The 22574-nt window shown below is 42.1% G+C and overlaps 1 protein-coding gene across 1 annotated transcript in view; it reads right to left on the bottom strand.

Annotated features, from left to right (window-relative positions):
• The window catches only part of LOC126417831 (dnaJ homolog subfamily C member 8), an 80472-nt gene that overhangs the window by 40545 nt on the left and 17353 nt on the right, over window positions 1-22574 (bottom strand). Inside the window, exon 2 of the mRNA XM_050085148.1 lies at window positions 11451-11609. Coding sequence (XP_049941105.1) covers window positions 11451-11609 — 159 coding nt within the window. The remainder of the gene's footprint in view (window positions 1-11450; window positions 11610-22574) is intronic.

Here is a 22574-nt window from a genome sequence, read left to right as displayed (position 1 = left end):
GTGACACCCAATCACCTGACCATGTTCGAAGTCTGTGAGTTCTGCAGAGTGCCCCATTCTGTTCTCTCTCAATGTCTAATGACTACTGAGGTTGCTGATATGGAGTACCTGGCAGTAGGTGGCAGCACAATGCACCTAATATGAGAAAACTATGTTTTGGGATTGTCCAGATACTTTTGATCACACAGTGTATATTTTTGTAATTGCCTATCCCATCTTTTGTTCAACTAACACACTGCACATCATAATGATGTTAAAACAGATTTCCACGGAATTCAACAGTGTAGTTATTAGCACCTTTATCCTTATAATTAATGAGCCAACAGAAGGGTTGCGAGTAATGTGGATAGAGTTGAGCCAAGAGCTGTGATGATGCCCTAAGAAATGACTTACAGAGAACAATGAACCTAAAGTATTGATGAAAGAAGATTTAGGACACGCACATATAAAGTAGAGTAGCAGGAGAAGAGCACATGCTTAGGTTTCCCAGAGCATCAGCAAGGGTGAAATATGTGCCGTACGACTCCACTGCCCACTGCATCGACACTAGGAGTGGGTATCATAAAAAGGAAAAGTCATTTAATACATTACATGTGATACAAACAAATGACATACATTTAATGTACGGAGGGTTAAGATTTGGAGTTTATGTCTCTTTATGTCTCTTTATGTCTCAACTGGGGTGGGGCTGGGCCACGTCCTCCCTTTGAACAAAACAACTGTCAGGAAATGCCCCTCCTAACTAACACCTAAGTCATCTACAAAAAAAAAGAGTGATTTTAAATCAAATTGTAATACCCATTTTCCCCACAGGGAGGTTAAAATGTGATCTGATCATATTGCATGGTCATCTAGGATATGTGGTAATGTTTCCTCAAGAAACAATTTACACAGTAGGTTAGGTGGTGGTGGTGGTGGTGGTGGTGGTGGTGATAATGATGATATAGGGATTAGGGCAATTATTGGCACAGTTATCAGCAGCCTTGCCAAATATGAATTAAATGCTTAATGAAAAGAATTATTTTCTTATCTACATCTACATCTACATTGATACTCCGCAAGCCACCCAACGGTGTGTGGCGGAGGGCACTTTACGTGCCACTGTCATTACCTCCCTTTCCTGTTCCAGTCGCGTATGGTTCGCGGGAAGAACGACTGTCTGAAAGCCTCCGTGCGCGCTCTAATCTCTCTAATTTTACATTCGTGATCTCCTCGGGAAGTATAAGTAGGGGGAAGCAATATATTCGATACCTCATCCAGAAACGCACCCTCTCGAAACCTGGCGAGCAAGCTACACCGCGATGCAGAGCGCCTCTCTTGCAGAGTCTGCCACTTGAATTTATTAAACATCTCCGTAACGCTATCACGGTTACCAAATAACCCAGTGACGAAACGCGCCGCTCTTCTTTGGATCTTCTCTATCTCCTCCGTCAACCCGACCTGGTACGGATCCCACACTGATGAGCAATACTCAAGTATAGGTCGAACGAGTGTTTTGTAAGCCACCTCCTTTGTTGATGGACTACATTTTCTAAGCACTCTCCCAATGAATCTCAATCTGGTACCCGCCTTACCAACAATTAGTTTTATATGATCATTCCACTTCAAATCGTTCCGTACGCATACTCCCAGATATTTTACAGAAGTAACTGCTACCAGTGTTTGTTCCGCTATCATATAATCATACAATAAAGGATCCTTCTTTCTATGTATTCGCAATACATTACATTTGTCTATGTTAAGGGTCAGTTGCCACTCCCTGCACCAAGTGCCTATCCGCTGCAGATCTTCCTGTATTTCGCTACAATTTTCTAATGCAGCAACTTCTCTGTATACTACAGCATCATCCGCGAAAAGCCGCATGGAACTTCCGACACTATGAAAAGAACTATTAAAAAACTGTGCTAATTTAGAAGTAGTCACCACAATGGACAGAGACCCAAAATACACTTCTATCAAGCAGTCCTAAATATCCATTTGAACAATATACAAGCACAATCTGTTGTCATGTATAGTCAGCACACTTGCACAACAATACTGACTTAGTTTTTTTATGGACAAGCCTCTATTTATACTTATTGTAAATTATCTAAATGCACACGAATGTTTATAACATTTCTCTTATTTAAATACTGTCAGAATAGTTTAGTCTAGGAAGTGGTCAAGATGAGTTAAATCATGTCTGTAGTAAGAGAGAACTATGTATTTTGGTGGGGATGGCCTTCAGCCAATGGAAAAACAGACAGTAGTGGAACACTATGGGAGTTAAGTGGAGACTGGGACTTCTTGAGTGAAGAGTTAAAGGGAGCAATTCAACACTGTTTCAAGTGCTGAAAGCATGCAGACCTGACCATGGTAATGTGCACAATTCAGTTGTAGCTTTTGAAGGGACTAACATGAGAGCTCTGAATGTGTTCCAGAGTAGGACTCTCTAACTTTTGCAAACGGAGTATGAGTTACTATTCTTTGCATCAAGTATGTTAATTTGTAAACCATCAGGTTTAGCTCTGAACCATTTTGAGCTGGTGAATGTTTAATGTACAGTATTGTGGTCATGAAATGGGCTTAGTTTTCATGGATTACAAGTTAGTTTTGGGATTTTGCTACCGTATTTTCTGTTTGCGTTTTAACTAAAAATTGTAGGACAACTTTCCATTTACTTGAGAAGTCCTTTCTTGAACAAACATTATTCAACATAATTCTCTGTTGTCTACATCAATTACAGATGTTAAAATAGAATCCTTGTTATTAAATTATTCATTTAAATTTTATTTCATATTTCTGTGTATTTTATTAACTTGCAATTCTAACCATACATATGCTATTTGACTGCAGGATCACAGCTACAGGTCATTATTTGCAGTGAATTAGCTAAGGGAAACAAAAGCAGATGTGCGCGGCTCGACCCAATGACTACATCAAGCTATTCTTTTTAAACTGAGCAGTGCAAAGCTCAAGTAGCCAGGGTTCGAGTAACTGCAGGTAAAGACAACTGATTGCTTGTATGGGATGCCGTTTGGAAAAGTAACAACAACGCAGTAACCATTCGGTAATGTCACAGTTCCTGGATGCTGGATTGATATTGGGACACAATAAGGATGCTGTAAACATCAAGTTGGCTTTGTGTAACACCCCATTTATGTGGGTTGATTGCATATGTTTGTGTATCTGCCGGATGCACTTTAGCTGGAAAATGATCACTAGAGTGCATATCCTCAGCTTTTTCTAAATGAGTGTTAAACTGTGGGAGTGCCAAGTAACAGGTCAATAGCTGTGGGTGATCTGTTTGCAGTGCTGGAAAATTCAACATTCCTTTTATTGAGAAAACAAACAAGAGAAACCTGTACACTATTTGATAACAGGGACAACTGTATGTAGAGTAACATTGCAGTAGATGTTCACTGAATGGCAAAGGAGGAGAACAGCACAATGGATTTTATAGCTAAGGCCCTCCAGTCTCGTCATAACATATTTACAAGGTGGAGGGTACAGGGGGCACTCAGGTACTCTTAATGGTGAGTAAACCTGAATGGCTGCACAACGAGATGGTTGCTGAGGATAACATGCACAGAATGGCATGTATCATAATGAACACTACTGCTCCACCCTTGTCCCTCTCACCCTCTCTGTCATCCTTCCCACAGATTGTGTAGCCTGTCTGAAGGTTTGAAATGAATCTCTTGTATGCATAGGCACAACTGCCAGTACTGTGTTACAAGCTTTACTCCTTCCATATGTTTAAGAAAACACTCAAATTTCAGTATAGTTCAGGAGCAGTTACAGATTTTCTTTCAACATGTCTCTTCTTTGGTGACATCGTGGACAATGAGAGTAGAAATACAATGACCTATTTTGTTAATATGTGTATTCACAGTTAATACTAACCTCCTCCTATCTGATGCTTTTGTGCCAAGTTTCTTTTGATTTTGACTTTTTTGGTGTGTATTTCATTTTTTGTTGTGATCCAGACTACACGGATCAGGTGGAACTGCTTTGTGCATCTAGCTTTGAGGTTGAATGTTCTCTGCTCTATTCTCTGTTGGAACTAGTTTACAAGTAGCTGCAGACTTGATACAATGGGCATTACCGTTTGTACATTTACATGGATATTTGCTTATGTAATACGTATTGCTTGTGTTTCCATAGCAGTACTGCCTTTGAATACACTTTTCACACAATGGAAGCAAAGGAAGATGGGAAAGCAAGAGTTGCAAGGCCTTCTGGGTAATTTTCTCCTTCTCAGTAAAAGGAATTGTCTTAGTCACTTTAATTTCTTGGATTTTCTTTTCTTTTACAAAAACATGACAATTTTTGCTCCAAGCAGGGTGATTACTTAAGCTGTTTACAATGAAATCTGGCACTGGACAAATGACCCTGCTTCGTGGGCAATACAGTGTCATGGGCAACTCTAAGGGTGTGATGTGCATACTAATGTAGTTCTTACTGACATGTGATACTCTGAGTGGAAGTAGGATGAATTAAATCTAAGCTATCGGCAGTTTTTCTATTTTTATGTGCACTGAGAAGAAAATATTTGAGGATGACGCATGACAGCTATTTAAAAAGAATCGTTGAGTAGAAATAGCTGCTTGGATGAAGCAATAGTATATCTTTGGAGCACAACACACTGTCCCGCAAGTCCATAGACATTCCATGAGCGTATATACGTAAATTTCACGGGATGTATATGAAAGGAAAAAGAGGGACTAGTCTTATCAGTTAGTCTGGAAGCAGCCATGATGCAACCTTGTCACACGTTGACTTTGGGCCTTGAGTAATTAATATATGAATGATTAGACAGAAACATTGGTGTTGGGCACTTATTTAAAGATAAGAAAACAAGAAAATATTAAATGTAGTATATGTCGATCACTGTTGTTATTTTATTCGAGGTACAAGCTGGAGATCGGCGAAGACATTTGAGTATTCATTGCAAGACTTCGTTCAGCCAAGTAAGTTATCATCTTAGACCATGTACGATAGATGTAGCACATGACATGACGTGACACTGGAATCAACAACTCAACTGGATGACTAGCAGCAGCATCCATTTGCTGGTGACTTCTGGAATACCATTTGTTTTATGTTACTTTTAGTATTGGCAGTAAATGCTTCTTTATTACAACAGTATAATATTGTGCACTGTGCCAAGAGATATGTGGAAGAAAGTACAGCTGTTTTAAAAACATAAAAACATTTACGAAGAATTTTTTGAGTGAGTCAGTGAATTCATAGGCTGAAGCTAATGGGTGACAGTTACCAAGCAGATGAGAATAGTCTTCTATTTCAAAGTATTTATTTGTCCCTGAATTTTAAAAAATGAATGATAAGGATTGTTGGTTCTCATATCTACAACTATGAATGACAAATAATTTTAGATGACAGAATATGTAACTCAAAGATTTTTATCTATAACCAATGTTGTGACCTGTAACAGCCAACCCACACCATTTACAGATTTGCTTTTGTGTTTGTGTGGTTACATGGTGTTCCCACAAACACCTAGTGATCTCTACAGTTCACCCAGTCAGAGTCCCATTTGTCTGGTTAAGCCCAGTACAACTGATGCACTGTAGGTTCCCCAGAGGTTGGCTGCTAATGACTTTCGCCTCAACAGCCAACCATCCCTTCAGTGTGTGGCACACCTTCAGATCGGCTTTATAACATCCTTGCGATATTCGTGGAAGCAGGAGTAGTGCACAGGCTTCAAGACTGTTCAAATCTACATTCCGATTTCCTTTTTCTTCAGAAGTAAAAGTCTGCCAATAAATTGCTTCAATTTAAGAACAGCATCAACAAATCAACCAAATTTAAAATACATATCCATTACAAAAACATCCAAGATCACTTTTCTGTGTATATTATTTGTGGATTCAAACATGCTGAGTAAAATCTAAAATTTAACGAAACCAGATTACAATTTATGTATTGTCACTGTTGCTATTTACAAGATGCAGAAAATAATTAGCATTTAAGTTTTAAATAGCCCATCATAAGTTGCATTGAGTGATTGCAGTGGGTTTCTTCTTTTCCCTTGTAAAGGATCTGACAGATGCAAAATCTAAGTTTTTGACCATAGAAGCCCCTCCCCCCCCTCCCCAATCACTTTTGAAACTGCAGTTTTTGGACTTTTTTTAGTTTTTTCCCATTTTGACCATGAAGGAACTCATTTTCAACAGCATTCATTCTACAGATTTTTAAACTAGGCTGAATTTGCTACACTTTGAGATCAAAACAGGAGCAGAAGACCTAATAGTTTCTGAGATACAGCTTTTCAAAGTTTGGGAAATTTTCCAAACTTGACAATTTTAAGCCAATTTTCATGTTTCATCACATTCAGTTGTCTTTATATATTCAATAACCCCTCTAAAATGATTCAGTGAAGTAAACATTTATTCAATTAACATTTTGAAGAGTGGTGGAGGGGATGTTTGATGGGACATCACTGTTCAGGACAAGTCAACAAACTGAAGAAAAAAAAAGAGCATATAAAAATTTAATTAACAAACATTTACATCATGTGTTCACAAAAAGTGTAAATAAAGTGAATTATAGTGTACACAAGATTTGAATTAAAGATGTTTTCTCCTATTTGAAGGACCAGGGCCAACAAATCTGCCAATCCACCTCCTCCAGTGCCATTTTCCTCTTCCTGAACGTACTGAAATGGAACACAAATATTTGTTGATTATCCCAAGGCAAAACCTTGATGGAAGTATATCTGATATTGTTCCTTGATTTGTTCGAACAGCCTGTCCATCTCATCGCTGTTGAGCTCGTCCGAATCTTGGGTGTTGAAATCAAACTACCATAATTTCAGGAAGGTTTTCGCATGACTGGCTGTTGCCTGCTGCTGCACCTGGTGGTATATGCAAAACAAATGTAGCTTTGCTGCACCTTTCGTGGGAGGAAGTCTGGCCAGGTTGAAACTGGTCTTGGCTGTAGCCTTTGTGAAGAACTGGTAGTGCAGGTAACAGAGGGTTGACTGGGTCTTTCCTCGCCATACAACTCAATGACTGTTTTTCCCCAGCTTCGGATACTTCATCTGGTGTCACAGCTGAATTAGAAAAAAACTGCAGCTGTCTCTTTAAGGTCTACATGTTTCTGTAGTATCTGGAGCAATTTCAGCTTTTCCTGTCCAAAGAAGCATGACGTGAAATCACACCCACTGAAGGCATGAGTGAAAGTGATGAGGCGATTTACCACGAATGTCAAGGTCGATGAATGGAAGACATCTGGCATTTTGCCTTTTCAACACTTCTGAAGGTATATGATACCTCGTGTGGGGCTCCTGAGACCAGTGAGAATGACTAACAAGTCTACATCCTCTACTGCAGTAACCACAACCTGAAAATGAGAGGCCTTTCTGATAGCTATAGTGATGATCAGCACACCAGCATATTCTTCAGCCTCAAACCCCTCCATGTGTTCGGCTTCAAATTTACCATTCAGCAGCTGTGATATTTGTTTTTATCAACAAATAAAAAAATTTCTTGGGAAACATTAAAAGTGATTGTCTCCTCAAATATCCTCTCCAAAGAAGAATGTGCCTAAACTCAGCAATTATGTTCAGGGTCCTTTGTACTCTTTTGGCCAGGCACTGTTGGATAACCATCAAACAAAACAGCTATTGTCTGACTGTACCATGCCTTGATATATTGTACATATTAGACAACTAGCAACTCAAATGAGGAGTGCTTGGGTCACAGCACTTTGTGAAGGAGATAACCACCACCTACAACAACAAATTTAGTTTTCCCTCATGACTCAAGATTGACAGGTTGGAATGCTGCATACAAAAAGAACTTACTGCCTTCTTCATTCCAGCAAGAGACTAGAGACATTGTGAATGGTGAAAACTCTTATGTGAAGAAGATCAAATCCTCATCTGACTTTTTCAAAATGCATATCCTGTGAAACAGTGTGAGGTGGTCAATAGTCACATGAGAGAGAACTTTGGTTTTACACTCTAATTTGACATTTTGTAAGTTTTCACCTACAGCCTTCAACATTGCTTTCTTCCCAATATCTCTGGCCGTAAGACAGTTGACCCTTTTCTCTCCTACAACTCCACTGCTAAAGAAAATTATCACATCCGTTTTACAAAATAAATCTAATTTCTACGTGCTGCTCAGAATGTGACCACACACAACCAGAACTGCTAATGTGACCACACACAACCAGAACTGCTAATGTGACCATACACAACCAGAACTATTGTGAACAACTGATGGTGAAGGATCCATCAGCTGTGAATACTGAATATTCAGTGGAATCCATCTTTTTGCTTATGTCCAAGATGTGCTGCAGATAGATGCGCACACTTGGCATAAAAAAGTGGCCTGCAACATGAAAGAACAGGAGCAATTGTTAGATGGTGTCAGATGCAAAATATAGTCTCTCATCCTCTAGGTTCAGATGAACTATGTAACCAATTCCACCCAGTTCTTGTGGAATTGTCTTTTTCACACACTTTTAAAATTGTAGATTTGTCACAGTCTGACAGAATATTTTGTGCACAAATATTGCTTCTGCTGTCAAGGCAATTGTTTTCACCACCTCCTGTGCTAACGCTAGATAGGCACAAGTGTAACACCTTGCAGCTTTGACATATGAATGGACAGGTATCACCTTGTCGATACTGTTTTAATCATAAACATTCGCATACAATTCTTTCAACCACCCGCCCCCCCCCTCCCGCCCCATTATATTGCCAATAATACAAATGACACTATTAGCTGAAATACTCCCAATCTCACACCCACATTATTTACATCAGAGTCACTACTGTTGCTTAGGATCTCTTTTGCTTTAAAGTAAAATGGTTGGTTGAATGTGACAAACCAGGTTTTCTGGCCATAAGCCTGACATTTCTGGTTCACCATTCGAAGGGAAGTGAGTATGGTATCACAATGAGATGGGAGGTTGTTTATGAATGGTAGGCATACCACTTTAATTTTCTGAAATGGCAAGTCTTTTGTAGCCTCTTCCATGAACCCACCCACCCAGGTAGTAGCAAACTCTTGCCATACAGCCATGCAGCATCTGTATTGAGTTGTGTAATATCTCTAGGTATTGAATGAATGCTGTTCAATTCTTTTATAACAGTTGTTGATAAATCTTTGTTGTTCACATGATTGTCAAATGTGTCCAACTGCACAAAGGGATTCCGGTGTACAAGTTGATTAGCAGAGCAAAATGTCAAGCATTGTATTTTTCCTTCTTCCTTCCAGGTACTGAGTTATTTGGATTTACCAACTATCTGAAAATCTTATGAATTCCAGCATTTCAACAAGATGTTCTGACTTAGAACTTGTGATATAATTACATTCCAATGCCATGTAGTACTAAAAGAAAAAGAAGTGGGGCCACACCGATGATATTATCGAATGTGTAAGAGCTACACACTTTGTACAATAACAACCCACGATGATTCATTTACTTGTGAGGATCAAAGGTTCCAAGAATAGTTTGAGTGACTCAATGATTACAGATCTTACATCACTCAAGAATTCAGTTGACATTTGTGGGCAGCTGTGTCATAAACTTGCGATATAATGCCTTCTTAAATGGTATGAGCAGCTGCCTTCGCAACTGACAACCTTTCATGCTGATGACTTATTTTACCGGTTTCTTCATATCAGCCATTTCTAAGGATCTAGCGATCAGTATTCTCGGAGCATATAACTTTTTTTTAATGTAATGTCTGTGATGAGTATGTCATCCCCATACTTGTCAGTCAGTTATTTCTTTATACTCCATCAAGCTTTTTCTCCTATCAGGTCGAAAAGTAGGGGAAGTAAAAACTGGCACTAATCTGCATGCTCTTCAAGATAAGCAAATATGGGTACACTGTGTATGACCACCACTTGGAAGTTCTTTGGATGTTGCTTTTCATATCATACTAAGCAAAACAGATGCTATCTCATGTCAAGTGCTACTAAGTTAGTCTCCTCTGTAATTCATTCCTTTAGTTTCATCACCCATTCATCACTTCTTTTAGTGACTTTCAGTATGAGTTCCACTCCTCCTTGACAGTAATAATAGTATCACTTTTTCAGTCAATTTTTTCTTCCGAGCATCAAGAAATTCTTTTGTTATGACTTCTCCCCGTAGGAAACATTGTTCTTGAAGTTTAATTTCTCAGTGGAAGTTCTTGTCACATGTGTGTCTCCACATTTAACAGTTGTTCTGATCAATAGGATTGTTGTAAAGCTTCTGGCATGTTGTATGTACATAAACTTCAGCAGAACATTTCAATAAACATTGTCACTACTTCCCAATGGAGCATTGGACATTTTTAGGGTTTTAGCTCCATTTATTTCCTCAACGCTAGATGACCTTCCTTTAAAATTGCACTACATATGAAACACACAGAACTCTCAGACAATCCCTTCTCCAACATTGTGGAAATTTCAAGTCTCAATGGCAAAAATAACCAATTTTCAAGTCATGATATTGAAAAGTGAATCAACTGCATGTTACTGTTCTAGCCTTTGCTATCAATTGAGTGGAGAGTGGAGGAGATAGTTTGAAAGGGAAGAGGGAGTTATGAAAGGAATGGAAACAGTGGAGAGGAAAGAGGGTGGCAGGGGGGGGGTCATTTCTTTCATTGCCTACTGGTTTAGTGCTGCTGGAAATGCTTTGCCCACACACAGAAGGTGACGGTGACTCGCGCATGCTAGACACACTACATAAACAGACTGTTTTAGTTTGTTCTTGTAAACATTCACAATGCATTGTTGTGACTAACTTCATATCACATTACATTTCCTTAGTTTTTTTATCAACTCACTCATAATATTAGGTTCACAGAAATCATCAGGTTCCTATCCCTTATTATGCATCGTCATTTCTATACCAATGCATCATCCCCTTTCAAATATTACATTGAATAAATGTTTACTTCACTGAATCATTTCAGACAAATTATCCAAGATACAAAGATAACTGTATATAATGAAACATGAAAATTAGCTTGAAATTTTCAAGTGTGAACATTTAATAGTTTTTGGGATACTCAGAAATCGGGGGGGAGGGGGGGGGGGGGGAGGGGTGAGGGACATATGCCGTGCCAAAATCGCAACCTTGAATTTTGCATTTCACTCACATTCCTCCCCCTCCCACATCTCCCCAAAAAATTGTAACTTAGGCCCTCCCATTTCATGACAAGGTTACTGGACTATTCCAAAAAATCTAGAAGAATCTTTACAATACACAGTAAAAAAACATACATTGTGTTCAACTGGCTTAGCTGCAGCATTTGAGAAAGGGCTGGAAAGAATTAACTGCTTACAGCTGGGCGACTTTCTTTTTTTATTTTATATTTTTCTCTGATTAACAGAATAGACCTAACATGCAGAAAATTCATATGAGCAATAATGATCATTTTACTAAATAAGGCATTACCATTGACAAAGCTTGTAACATGAAAATATATAAATACATACACGCTTGTACTTTTTCTTCACTTCATCAAGATTGGCTTCAGAGTCAACTTGCAGAACCTCAAATGGGTTGAGGTTAAAATAGGTAGATCCCGGTCGCAAAAGGCGATCAATTTGTTGCTTTGGTGTAAGTACAGCATCACGTTTTTCAATCTCCTTCACCTATAAAATAAAAATAAAACAGGTAATTTTATAAACTTAAATCAATGATACAAATCACAGGAATTTGCACTCAGTGGCTTAATGGTAAAGTGCCAGACTAAAAATAAAAAGGCCTGATGTTAAATATTTCCTCAATCCTAGGATTTTTATGTTTCACTTATTTCTCACATCTCTGACAAAAATTGTTAAGATGAAAAAATGCAGAGTTGCACCATAGCTCTGAGCCCACATTAAACTGTAGGTTATGCGTGTGCAACACAAACGCAGCAGCTACTCAGGTGACAGAGGACTTGTTGAGTGCACATGAGGGATTTTAAGACTAGGTTGCACTTTGAGGTTCCCTGATGGATGCTTGCCAGACAAACGCAGAGAACGAGTTCAAACTATGTATGAAGTAAAGACATGTTTACTGTTAAAAGTTTAACTGTAAGTTGAAGTACTTATAACATTGTTCTTGAATTTTCTGCCCTCCAGGGAAGTTGCCATGTTCAAATTATTCTTGGAACAGAGCTGGCTGAAACACAAAGTAGGAAGCTATGAAATATTTAACTAGGTATGGAATATATACTGGAAAGAGAGATTAGATACCGTGGAAGGGGAGTGTTCATCGCAGAAGATGAAAATAATGTGTCTATTAGGTTGAAATTGAGCCTTGCTGTGAAATTATCTGAAAGTATGTAACATATCTTGGTAAATTCTAGTTAATTATTGGACATTTTTAACGGTCACCCTATGTTGCTGTAACAGTTTCTGAAGCATTCAAAGAAAGTCTACACTCAACAAAGCAAAAATACACTGAACAGACAATATTAGTTGGAGGCAACTAACCTATCAAGTACAGACTGGGACATCTATGGAGTCATTGCAGGTGGTATGGACAGGCAGTCTTGTGAAGTACTTTTGAACACATTTTCCAAAAACTGCCTTGAGCAGCTAGTTCAATAGCCAACATGCCATGGAAATATTTTGGACATTAGCTACAAACAAGCCTGACATTATCAATGATTCAGTACACAAGCAGGGATTAGTGGTTATGATGTCTTCACAGCAATATACCCATCAAGCAGGCAAGGGAAATATTTCTGCTAGAAAGAGCAGATAAGCAGTTGTTAGCATCTCACTCAAGACAATGAAAGAACATCATTAGCCTCAATATGATGGATGTAGAGGAGTTACAGGCCAAGTTTAAACTGATTCTAAGTCACACTCTGGAGAAGTATGTTAGATTAGATTAATACTAGTTCCATGGATCATGAATACGATATTTCGTAATGATGTGGAACGAGTCGAATTTTCCAATACATGACATAATTAGGTTAATTTAACAACATACTTAAGTTAATATAACAACTTTATTTTTTTTGTGTTTTTTTTGTTTTTCTTTATTTTTTATTTTTTTTATATTTTTTTAATATTTTTGTTTTTTTTTCTTTTTTTCTTAATTTATATCTAAAAATTCCTCTATGGAGTAGAAGGAGTTGTCATTCAGAAATTCTTTTAATTTCTTCTTAAATACTTGTTGGTTATCTGTCAGACTTTTGATACTATTTGGTAAGTGACCAAAGACTTTAGTGCCAGTATAATTCACCCCTTTCTGTGCCAAAGTTAGATTTAATCTTGAATAGTGAAGATCGTCCTTTCTCCTAGTATTGTAGTTATGCACACTGCTATTACTTTTGAATTGGGTTTGGTTGTTAATAACAAATTTCATAAGAGAGTATATATACTGAGAAGCTACTGTGAATATCCCTAGATCCTTAAATAAATGTCTGCAGGATGATCTTGGGTGGACTCCAGCTATTATTCTGATTACACGCTTTTGTGCAATAAATACTTTATTCCTCAGTGATGAATTACCCCAAAATATGATGCCATATGAAAGCAATGAGTGAAAATAGGCGTAGTAAGCTAATTTACTAAGATGTTTATCACCAAAATTTGCAATATGTGCTTAAGAAGTGCACTCAGGATAAAAAAGACCCACTCTGGTTTAATAACAAAATTGAGATTATGCTGAGGAAGCAGAGACTGTTGCCTTCTTGGTTCAAAAAAGAACATGCAAATGATAACTGGCAAAAAATAGTAAAATTCTGGTGTGTGCAAAAAGATCAACACACAAAGCATACAACTACCACTGTCATATCATAGTAAGAGATCTTGCCAAGAACCCAAGAAAATTCTGGTCCCATGTCAAAGCACTAATGAGATCAAAGGCTTCTAACCAGTCACTTACTGACCACCCTGAAGCAGAAATAGAAGACAGCAAAAGGAAAGCTGAAGTTTTAAACTCTAGCATTTACGAAATCATTCACATAGGAGGGTCTTACAAACATACCCCCATTTGATCATCACACAGACTCCCTGTGTGGTTGACACAGTAATAGGCACTCCTGGCATACAGAAGCAACAGAATGAGTTTTGTTTTGTTTGTTTTGTTTTGTTTTCTTTTAGGGTGCACAAACAACTGGGGTCATACGTGCCCAAGTCAAAACTATATAACTAAGACAGAGAGGAGTTAAAAAATGGCTATAAGTCAATCACAACTAACATAATAGAAGACAGCTAAAGATGGGCACAAGGAAAAAGGGCTAAAAAAGACACCATACAGAAATAGAGGTCCAAAAATAAAACTCAAATGGCCTTCGCCATATTACTTTGGAGGATAAAAAGTAAAATGTGGTCAACAGCCCACGCGTCATTTGCTAAAATGGTCAATAACTCGGACAGCAAACCCAAATGGGAACATAAAAGGTCAAAAAATAGACATTCCATCAGGACATGACGAACACTTAAAAATCGGGCGCTATGTGTACAAAGTGGTGGGGTAGCGCCACTTAGCAAATGATGATGGCTAAAAAGGCAGTTCCCAATATACAGCTGAGTTAAAATAACTTCCTTCCGGCAGAAGGGACGAGAGGTGGTCGTCCAAGCCGCTGGGAGAGGGTAAGCCACAGCTTTATCTCGTGAAAGGGGGACCATTGGTGATGCCAAAGGAACACCACCTCTTGACAGACGGCAACACAGAGATCACTGGAGGGAATATAGGTAATCGCAGACTGCTGTACAAGGACCACAGCTTTGGCAGCAGCATCAGCAGCCTCGTTTCCTGGCAGACCAACATGACCACGAACCCACAGAAACATCACACTGGCTCCACCAAGAGTGAGCAGTTGATAGTTTTCCTGGACCTGCTGCACTAAGGGATGGGCGGTTTACAGTGCACATAGACTGTGAAGGGCAATGAGAGAGTTTGAGCAGAGGACACAATTGAAAAGGCTGTGTTGCCAGATGTACTCCACGGCCTGGTAAAAAGAAAAGAGCTCAGCTGTAAATACTGAGGAGTGGGACTGAAGCTGATATCAAAAGACACAGATGCCGATGACAAAGGCACACCTGACCCCACGGTCAGTCCAAGAGCCATCAGTGAAGACAAAGGTACTATCGCGAAGTTCCATGCGAAGGTCATGAAACTGAAGATGATAGACTGAGGCTGGAGTAGTGTCCTTAGAAAGTGAATGAAGGCCAAGGTTAACATGGGCCACTTCACAAAGCCAAGGTGGCGAAGGGTTCACACCCACCGGGAAAGGTGCAGGTAGTGTGGAGTTAATCCGCTGTAGCAAGTGCTGAAAGCGGACTCCAGAAGGTAACAGAGAAAAGAAGGACAAGCCCCATACTGATGATCAAAGGAATCATCAGAGGAGGTGGCATAGGATGGGTCGCCACACATGCAGACAAACAGCATGCATACCTGCTGAGGAGAAAGTCACAGCAGTAGGACAGTGGTAGTTCAGCAGCTTCAGTCGGGCTGGTGTAAAAGGCACCTGTGGCCAAACAGATGCCATGATGGTGGATAGTGTTAAGACGGCATAAGAGGGATGGGCATGCAGATGCATAAACAAAGCACCCATAATCGAATTTCAAACGGACAAGGGATTTGGTAGGTACAAATGGAGGGTGGCGGTTCAATCGGCACCCAAGGAATTACCATAGAGGACATGTAAGACACTGAGGGACCGCGTTGCGGGCTGCCAGGTAAGATACATGGGAGGACCAAGAGTTTCCTATTGAGCACGAGTCTCAAGAATTTCGTAATTTCAATGAACGGAAGGGCAACAGGCCCAAGGTGTAGAGATGGTGAGAGAAACTATCTGCGCTGCCAGAAATTCATACAGACGTTTTTGGCAGTGGAAAAGCGAAAGCCATTGTCAATGCTCCAGGAGTTAACACAATCAAGACGGTGCTGAAGACGCTGCTCAGCAAGACAGGTCCATGGAGAACTACAAAAGATGGAAAAATTGTCAACAAAAAGGGAGCCGGAGATGCCCGGCAGGAGACACGCCATTATAGGGTTAATGGCGAAAGCAAAGAGGATGACACTCACGAAGGAACCCTGAGGCACACCATTTTCCAGGATAAAGACATCCGACAAAGCAGAACCCAAATGCACCTTGAAAACTCTATCTTGTAAAAATGCCTGAAGGAAACAGGGCAGGCGGCCAAGGAAGCCCCACGTGTAAAGAGTATGGATGATACCAGTTCTCCAGCAGGTGTTGCAGTTCTTCTCTGAATCTAAAAATACGGCCAGTCTGGGATTTCCGCACAAAACCATTCATTCATGAAATGGTTGGACAAAGCAACACGTTGGTCAACACGATGGTCAACTGCAGAAGGCCACCCTCTAAATCCACACTGTGCATGCGTTAGTAAATTGTGAGACTGAAGCCACCATACCAGCCGGGCACGGATCATTTGTTCCATCACATTGCAAACACAGCTGATAAAAGAGATGGGGCAATAGCTAAAAAGAAGGTTTGTCCTTACTGGGCTTAGGTATGGATATGACGGTGGCTTCACGCCAGCATCCGGGAAATGTGCCCTCTGCCCAGATGCGGTTGTACATGTTAAGCAGAAAGAGCTTGCCCCCCCCCCCCCCCCCAAAGAGAAAGGTGCCACAACAGCTGAATATGGATGGCGTCTGGCCCTGGAGTGGATTGAGATTAACTGAGAGAATGATCCAATTCCCTCATAGTAAAGGCGGCATTGTAGCATTCACAATTCGGAGAAGAGAAGGGTATCACGTGAGCCTCCTCTGCTCATTTCCAATGGAGGACGGCAGGGTGATAGTGCAAAGAGCTCAAAACGTCCACAAACTGGCGGCCCAGGGTGTTGGAGAGAGCAATAGGGTCCACAATGACATCATCTGCTACTGTCAGGGCAGAAATTGGGGAATGGATCTTGGTACCAGAGAGCCGTCGGATGCTGGCCCACACGACAGAGGAAGGGGTGGAACTGTTAAAAGAACAAGTGAATGAACTCCAGCTAGCTCTTTTGCTATCCCAAAGAACGTGACAACACTTTGCATGCATCTGTTTATAATGTATGCAGTTTGCCATCATAGGGTGGCAGTTAAAAACCCAGAGAGCACGTCTCCGTGCGCGAATTGCGTCGCGGAATGCCTCAGTCCACCAAGGGACTGGGACACAATGTGGTAAAGAGGAAGTGCAAGGAATGGAACATTCTGCAGCAGTAAGGAGTCTGAAAGGAAGGTGGGTGCTCCAGTGTTAAAGAAGAAGAGTTTAATGTGGTTAAGGTGGTCAAGCCAACAGAGCACCTCTCTGACAGGTCCTGGGAGAAGTCACCGAGTAGCAAAAACAGGGAAGGTAGCTGCCCAATAAGCTGAAGTAAGTCTGCCCTGGTGACATTGAATGATAGAGGTACATAGTTGGTACAGAGGGAAAAAGGCGGGAAAGAAAAAGGTGAAGTGCAACAGCTTGAAAATGGGTAGTCAGAGAGATGCGTTGAATACGAATTTCATTCCATATGAGCAGCATGACGCCCCCATGAGATGGAAAGCCGAGCTCAGGGGGAAGGTCAAAATGAAGCAGTAAGTAATGTGAAAGCTCAAAGCGGTCGTGAGGGCACAATTTAGTTTCCTGAAGGCAGAGTACAAGGGGATGCTGTGATGCTAAAAGCAGCCATAAACCCTCTTTGTGGGACAGACGGCCGCAAACATTCCATTGGAGGACAGTCATGATGAGAAAAGATGTAGGGGTGTCAACTCTGCAGCTGCCGAGAGACAGCCAGTGTAGTCACTACTAAAGGGCACAGAAGCACGAGGATCCTGCTCCTTGGGGTCCACAGAAGCATCAGCTTGCTGGTGCAGTCGGTCCGTGGAGTCCAATGCTGAAAAACAGTTGGTGGTGCGCACTGGTGAGACAGAGGCCGGCCGGGTTAAGGTACCACGTGGCGACACCATCAAACAGGATCGTCGAGTTGGTGAAGGAGAAGACCGTTTCCTCTTTGACGGTCTTCTTCGAGCCTTTCTGTTTAGAGGAAGAATCCGCTGTTTGGCTGGAGGGATGGAAGAAGTATACACAGGAGTACTCCTTCTGCCCTTTCCTGCCTACTGGTTGTGTAGCTGGTGGCTTTGCCCCTTGAGGCGAGAGTTTGATGGTTTGTTGCACAGCAGGAAGGGGGGATACGATGCTACCTTGACACTGGACGATTTCGCAATCTCAGAGCTGAATTTGATGTTGCATGTCTGCATGGCCATGTCCTTCATGGAGCGAGGGGTAACAAGAACAGAACTACAGACGCCAGACCACAGAGTTTGTGACTAGCCAGTAACTTGCGAGCTACCAGGTAAGGCACTTTTCCTTTACCTGGATCTCTCTGACAGCTCGCTCATCAAGATACACGGGACGATCCCGAGAGGAGGCAGCATGGTGGCAGCAGTTGATACAGTGGGGAGAAGGAGGCAGACAATCACCCTTGTGTGCAACCCTACCACAGGTGACATTTGGCTGGGTGTCGACATGACGGTTCTAGTGTGGTTGAAATGATGACACTAGTAGCAGCACATCGGGTTCGGAATGTATGGCCGGACTGTGTTAATTTCATAGCCTGCTTTGATCTTGGATGGCAGCACCACTCTATCAAAGGTGAGGAAATGAGTGCGGATAGGCACTAAGGAGGAATCTACCATTTTTGTTACACAATGGACGGCAATGTCACCCTGATCAGAGAGGTAAGATTGGATTTTGGCCTCAGTTAAGACCGTCGAGCAGCCCGGTGTAAATTACACCATGGGAAGCATTCAAAGTTCTACGGGCCTCGACACGAACAGGGTAGCCGTGGAGAAGTGAGGCACCGAGCAGTTGTTGTGCTTGAGAATCAGAAGCAGTCTCCAAAAGCAAAGTGCCATTCCGTAAATGAGAGCAGGATTTCACAGGCCCAGCAACTGCATCAACACCTTTCTGAAAAATAAACGGATTTACCGTGGCCAAGGACTGACCGTCTTCAGCACGTGAGACCACGAGGAACTGTAATCTGAGGTGGCAGGAAGCAAAGGAGGAACAACACAAGCAAGACAGTCCAGTCATGAGGAAGTGAAATCAGGCAAACAATGAGATAAAAGAAACGTCAGGGCAGCAGGAAGAGGAAAGAAGAGGAGGGAGTGGGAGGAAACTGTGAGCAGGGCTGCACCAGAACTGCTACATGCATGTGAGCACCAGCATCGCGACAACCCATCACAATCCCCACACTGTAGCATGATCAAGACAACAGGGATACCACCAGGAAAGGGGGAACTAAACTGACCAGAGAAAACACAAGGGGAAAGGGTGGAGAATCTGGCCTGCATGGAGGCAAGGCCAAGGCCTCTATAACTAATGCCAGCACTAAGTGAGGGACTCCAATTCCATGAGGGAACTTCAAGGACTTAAACCTGGGATTACAAACCACCTTCACGAAGAAATCTGAAGACAGAGAATCACGAGAGGGCTGTCCTCCAACAACCGTGACAAGGAAGGTGGAAAGGAATACTTAGTATGAAGGGCCAGAAGTCAGCAGCAGTCCAGCAAAATACGGACTACCAGGAAGGGTGAGAACAACTACAAACGGGCGATAGCTAATTGCAGAATAAAATACCATGGGTCAACCTAGTACGGCTGATAGAAAGACGGCAATGGATGGTAGGTTCCCACCAGGATAGGTGGAGGGAAGAACATGGTGGGAGTCTCTTTGATTGCACAAAGTTTGTTAAGAAGGGCGGAGGGGGGGGGGGGGGGGGGGGGGGTAGCCTCCTGAGAGGTGGCCCACTATTGAGTAAAAAGGGATTTGACATAAACCCATAAATCCACCACCAGAGATGTCATGGAGAATGAAGGTTAGGTGGCGGATGACCTAGCCAAATTATTATTTTTACCCTTAATACCCACATGGCCGGGAACTCAAAGGACAACCTAACAAGCAGCATCCACAGAGATTGGTGAGAAGGTCATTGATGACAGAGACCAAGAGGTGGCAGGAAAAACACTGAGCAATAGCCTGAAGGCCACTCATTCAGTCTGTGTGTAACAAAACATGGTTGAGGGAGGACTATTTAACAAAAAAAGAGGGCCCAATAGATGGCCATCAATTCCACCATCAACACCTTACACACGGCAGGCAAGAGATGGTACTCGATGCTAACAGTAGACATGAAGGCATATCCTACATGACCAACGGATGCAGAGCCATTGGTGCAAAAACGATGGTCTCCTGAAACTCCGGTAAGAGTGTTTGCAACAAACAATGGGACACCATTGGAACAATGGAAGCTTTCAGATACCAGAATAGATCCATCTGAATCCAGGGCCGAGGAACTACCAAGTGGGCATGGCTGGCACAGAACGTGGGGGAGAGGACAAGGAGGGCAGATGGAAGTCACAGCAGAGAGAAGCAACACAGATCCCAATAGAATAGGAGGGGTGAACAGTGAAGAGCAGATAACAATGCCACAGGAAACCACGAGCTGGGACTGCTGAACCAAAACGGGAGGGATCCCAGTGTCAACCACAACACTATTGACAGGGCTAGTGCAGTGGCTGAATGGGTACCACAATGGTGAACCGGGTTATATAGTACTGACGAGAAAGAACTAATGCCCGATAAAGGTGGAGAAGGATCAAATGATTCGAGCCCCAAGAGATGTTGGCAAGGAAGCAAATTACGAAAACAGCCAACCTTCAGATGATGGATGTGGGGGCCAAGCAAGCTTGTTGTAAAAAAAAAAAAAGTCCCAAGAAACAGAACTGGGGGACTACAGTCAGGTGTCGGTGTCAAGAAGGAGCTCTGGATCTGAGTGGACCATAACACTGGAATGGAAATGCACCACACTCGACTTAAGGGGAGAGAACTGAAAACCATGTGAGTGTGTCCACCTGGACGTGCGCCAGATGGCATCCTAGATTTGCTGTTCTGCAGAGGCAACCAAGTGGGAATTAGCCCAAATATAGAAACATCTACCTACAGATCAGGGGTGATCAGCAGTCCTGCAGAAGCCCCAAGTCCATTAATAGTGATGAGAAAAAGGACACTTAATATGGAGCCCTGTGGAAAACCATTCTCCTGCATCTGCAGAGAGCTGAGAACTGTGCCAACTTGAAGTCTGAACAACCGGTGGGACAGGAACTGGTGAATAAAATTTGGCAGGGGGCTCCGAGGACCCTACTCATGGAGTGTAAGGAGGACGGTTGGCACCCAGCTATGTCATAGGCCTTACAAAGATCGAAGAAAATGACGACAAGATGGTGGCTCTGAGAAAAGGCATGCCAAACTGCGGTTTCCAATCAAAGCAGATGATCAATCTGAGGCTCCCAAAAGCCACACTGGTAAGGAAATAAAACGTCCCAAAATTCAAGGACCCATTTGAGTCAAGAAACCTCCATCCATTCTATAAACTTGCTGGGGACTTTGGTCAATCTGACTGGGCATTAACTATCAAGAGATGATGGATACTTGCCGAGTTTACAGGCACGAACCATGAGAGAGGAAAATGCCTTTGAGTCAAATATGGTTAAACACCTGGAGGAGATGATGCTATGGAGGACTGAGGTGTTCAAGCATTCATTGGTTATGGCTGGAATCAAGAGTGAAGGGTTGAATGGTCGGAAGAAGAGAGGGCCATAAGAAGCTCCCAATCAGTGAAAGGTTGACTGTAGGATTCCACCTGACAAGGGGTAAAACATAAGCTAGAAGCTTCAGATTGCTGTTTCCAGAGGAGTAAGGTGGCTAGATAGGAGGCTGATGCAATCACAAAATGGGTCATGAGGCATTCCACAAGAACTGATAGATCTGTACAAGGGCCACCTAGAACTGCAAGACCCAGAATGGAAAACAGCTGCTGACAACCTTGGAGGGTGTGGAGTGTAACCCACACCTGCGACAAAGGGACTGAAGAACCTAGAGGAGACAAAGCATTCCAAACACACCCACTTGCTCCATTTGATTAAGTAACAGGCTTTGGCGCGAAGATGTTTTAAGATAATAAAACCAGCACCGGACGGGTGCCGTTTAAAACGTTGCAAGGTATGACGATCATAATGGATGGCTGTGGCAATGGCTGTTCTGCAAGGAGCTGGCCGGTGGTGAGTGTGGCCCGTTGAGCAGGGAATGGCAATGCTTTCAGCGCATATTATTTTATACGACAGATCATGTATGACTTTATCAATACAACCTGACAAAGAAGGTGTAAACACAACACGGGAAGTACATAGGGCCCTATCTGCACAGTGGAAAGCCCAGCAGTGTAACCTGATCATCGGCAAGTGGGAAGGTAATAAGAGAGAATCAACAGGAGGTGGTCACTACCACAGAGGTCATCATGCGATGACCAGTGTAAGGAAGGAAGACGGGGAGGGGAAGTGAGCGAAAGATCAATGTCAGAGAAAGTGCCATATGTGGCACTAAAATGAGTATAGGAAACATCATTAGGAAGGCACAGGTCATGGTCCATAAGAAACTGGTCAATGGGAAGGCCCAACTACATGAAAAAGCACTGCCCCATAACGGACGATAGGCATTAAAATCCTGAATGAGGAGGAAGGAGGGGAGAATCACTGAAGGAGGGCAGTTAGGGCAGCAGGTGTAGACGGCCTGTCAAGAGGGAGACCACTGACCGCAGAGTCCAAGTGGACCCGGACA

The sequence above is a fragment of the Schistocerca serialis genome, chromosome 1 (genome assembly GCF_023864345.2).
Source record: "Schistocerca serialis cubense isolate TAMUIC-IGC-003099 chromosome 1, iqSchSeri2.2, whole genome shotgun sequence".
In the NCBI taxonomy this organism is placed as follows: domain Eukaryota; kingdom Metazoa; phylum Arthropoda; class Insecta; order Orthoptera; family Acrididae; genus Schistocerca; species Schistocerca serialis.
This window is presented reverse-complemented; position numbering and strand designations above follow the sequence as displayed.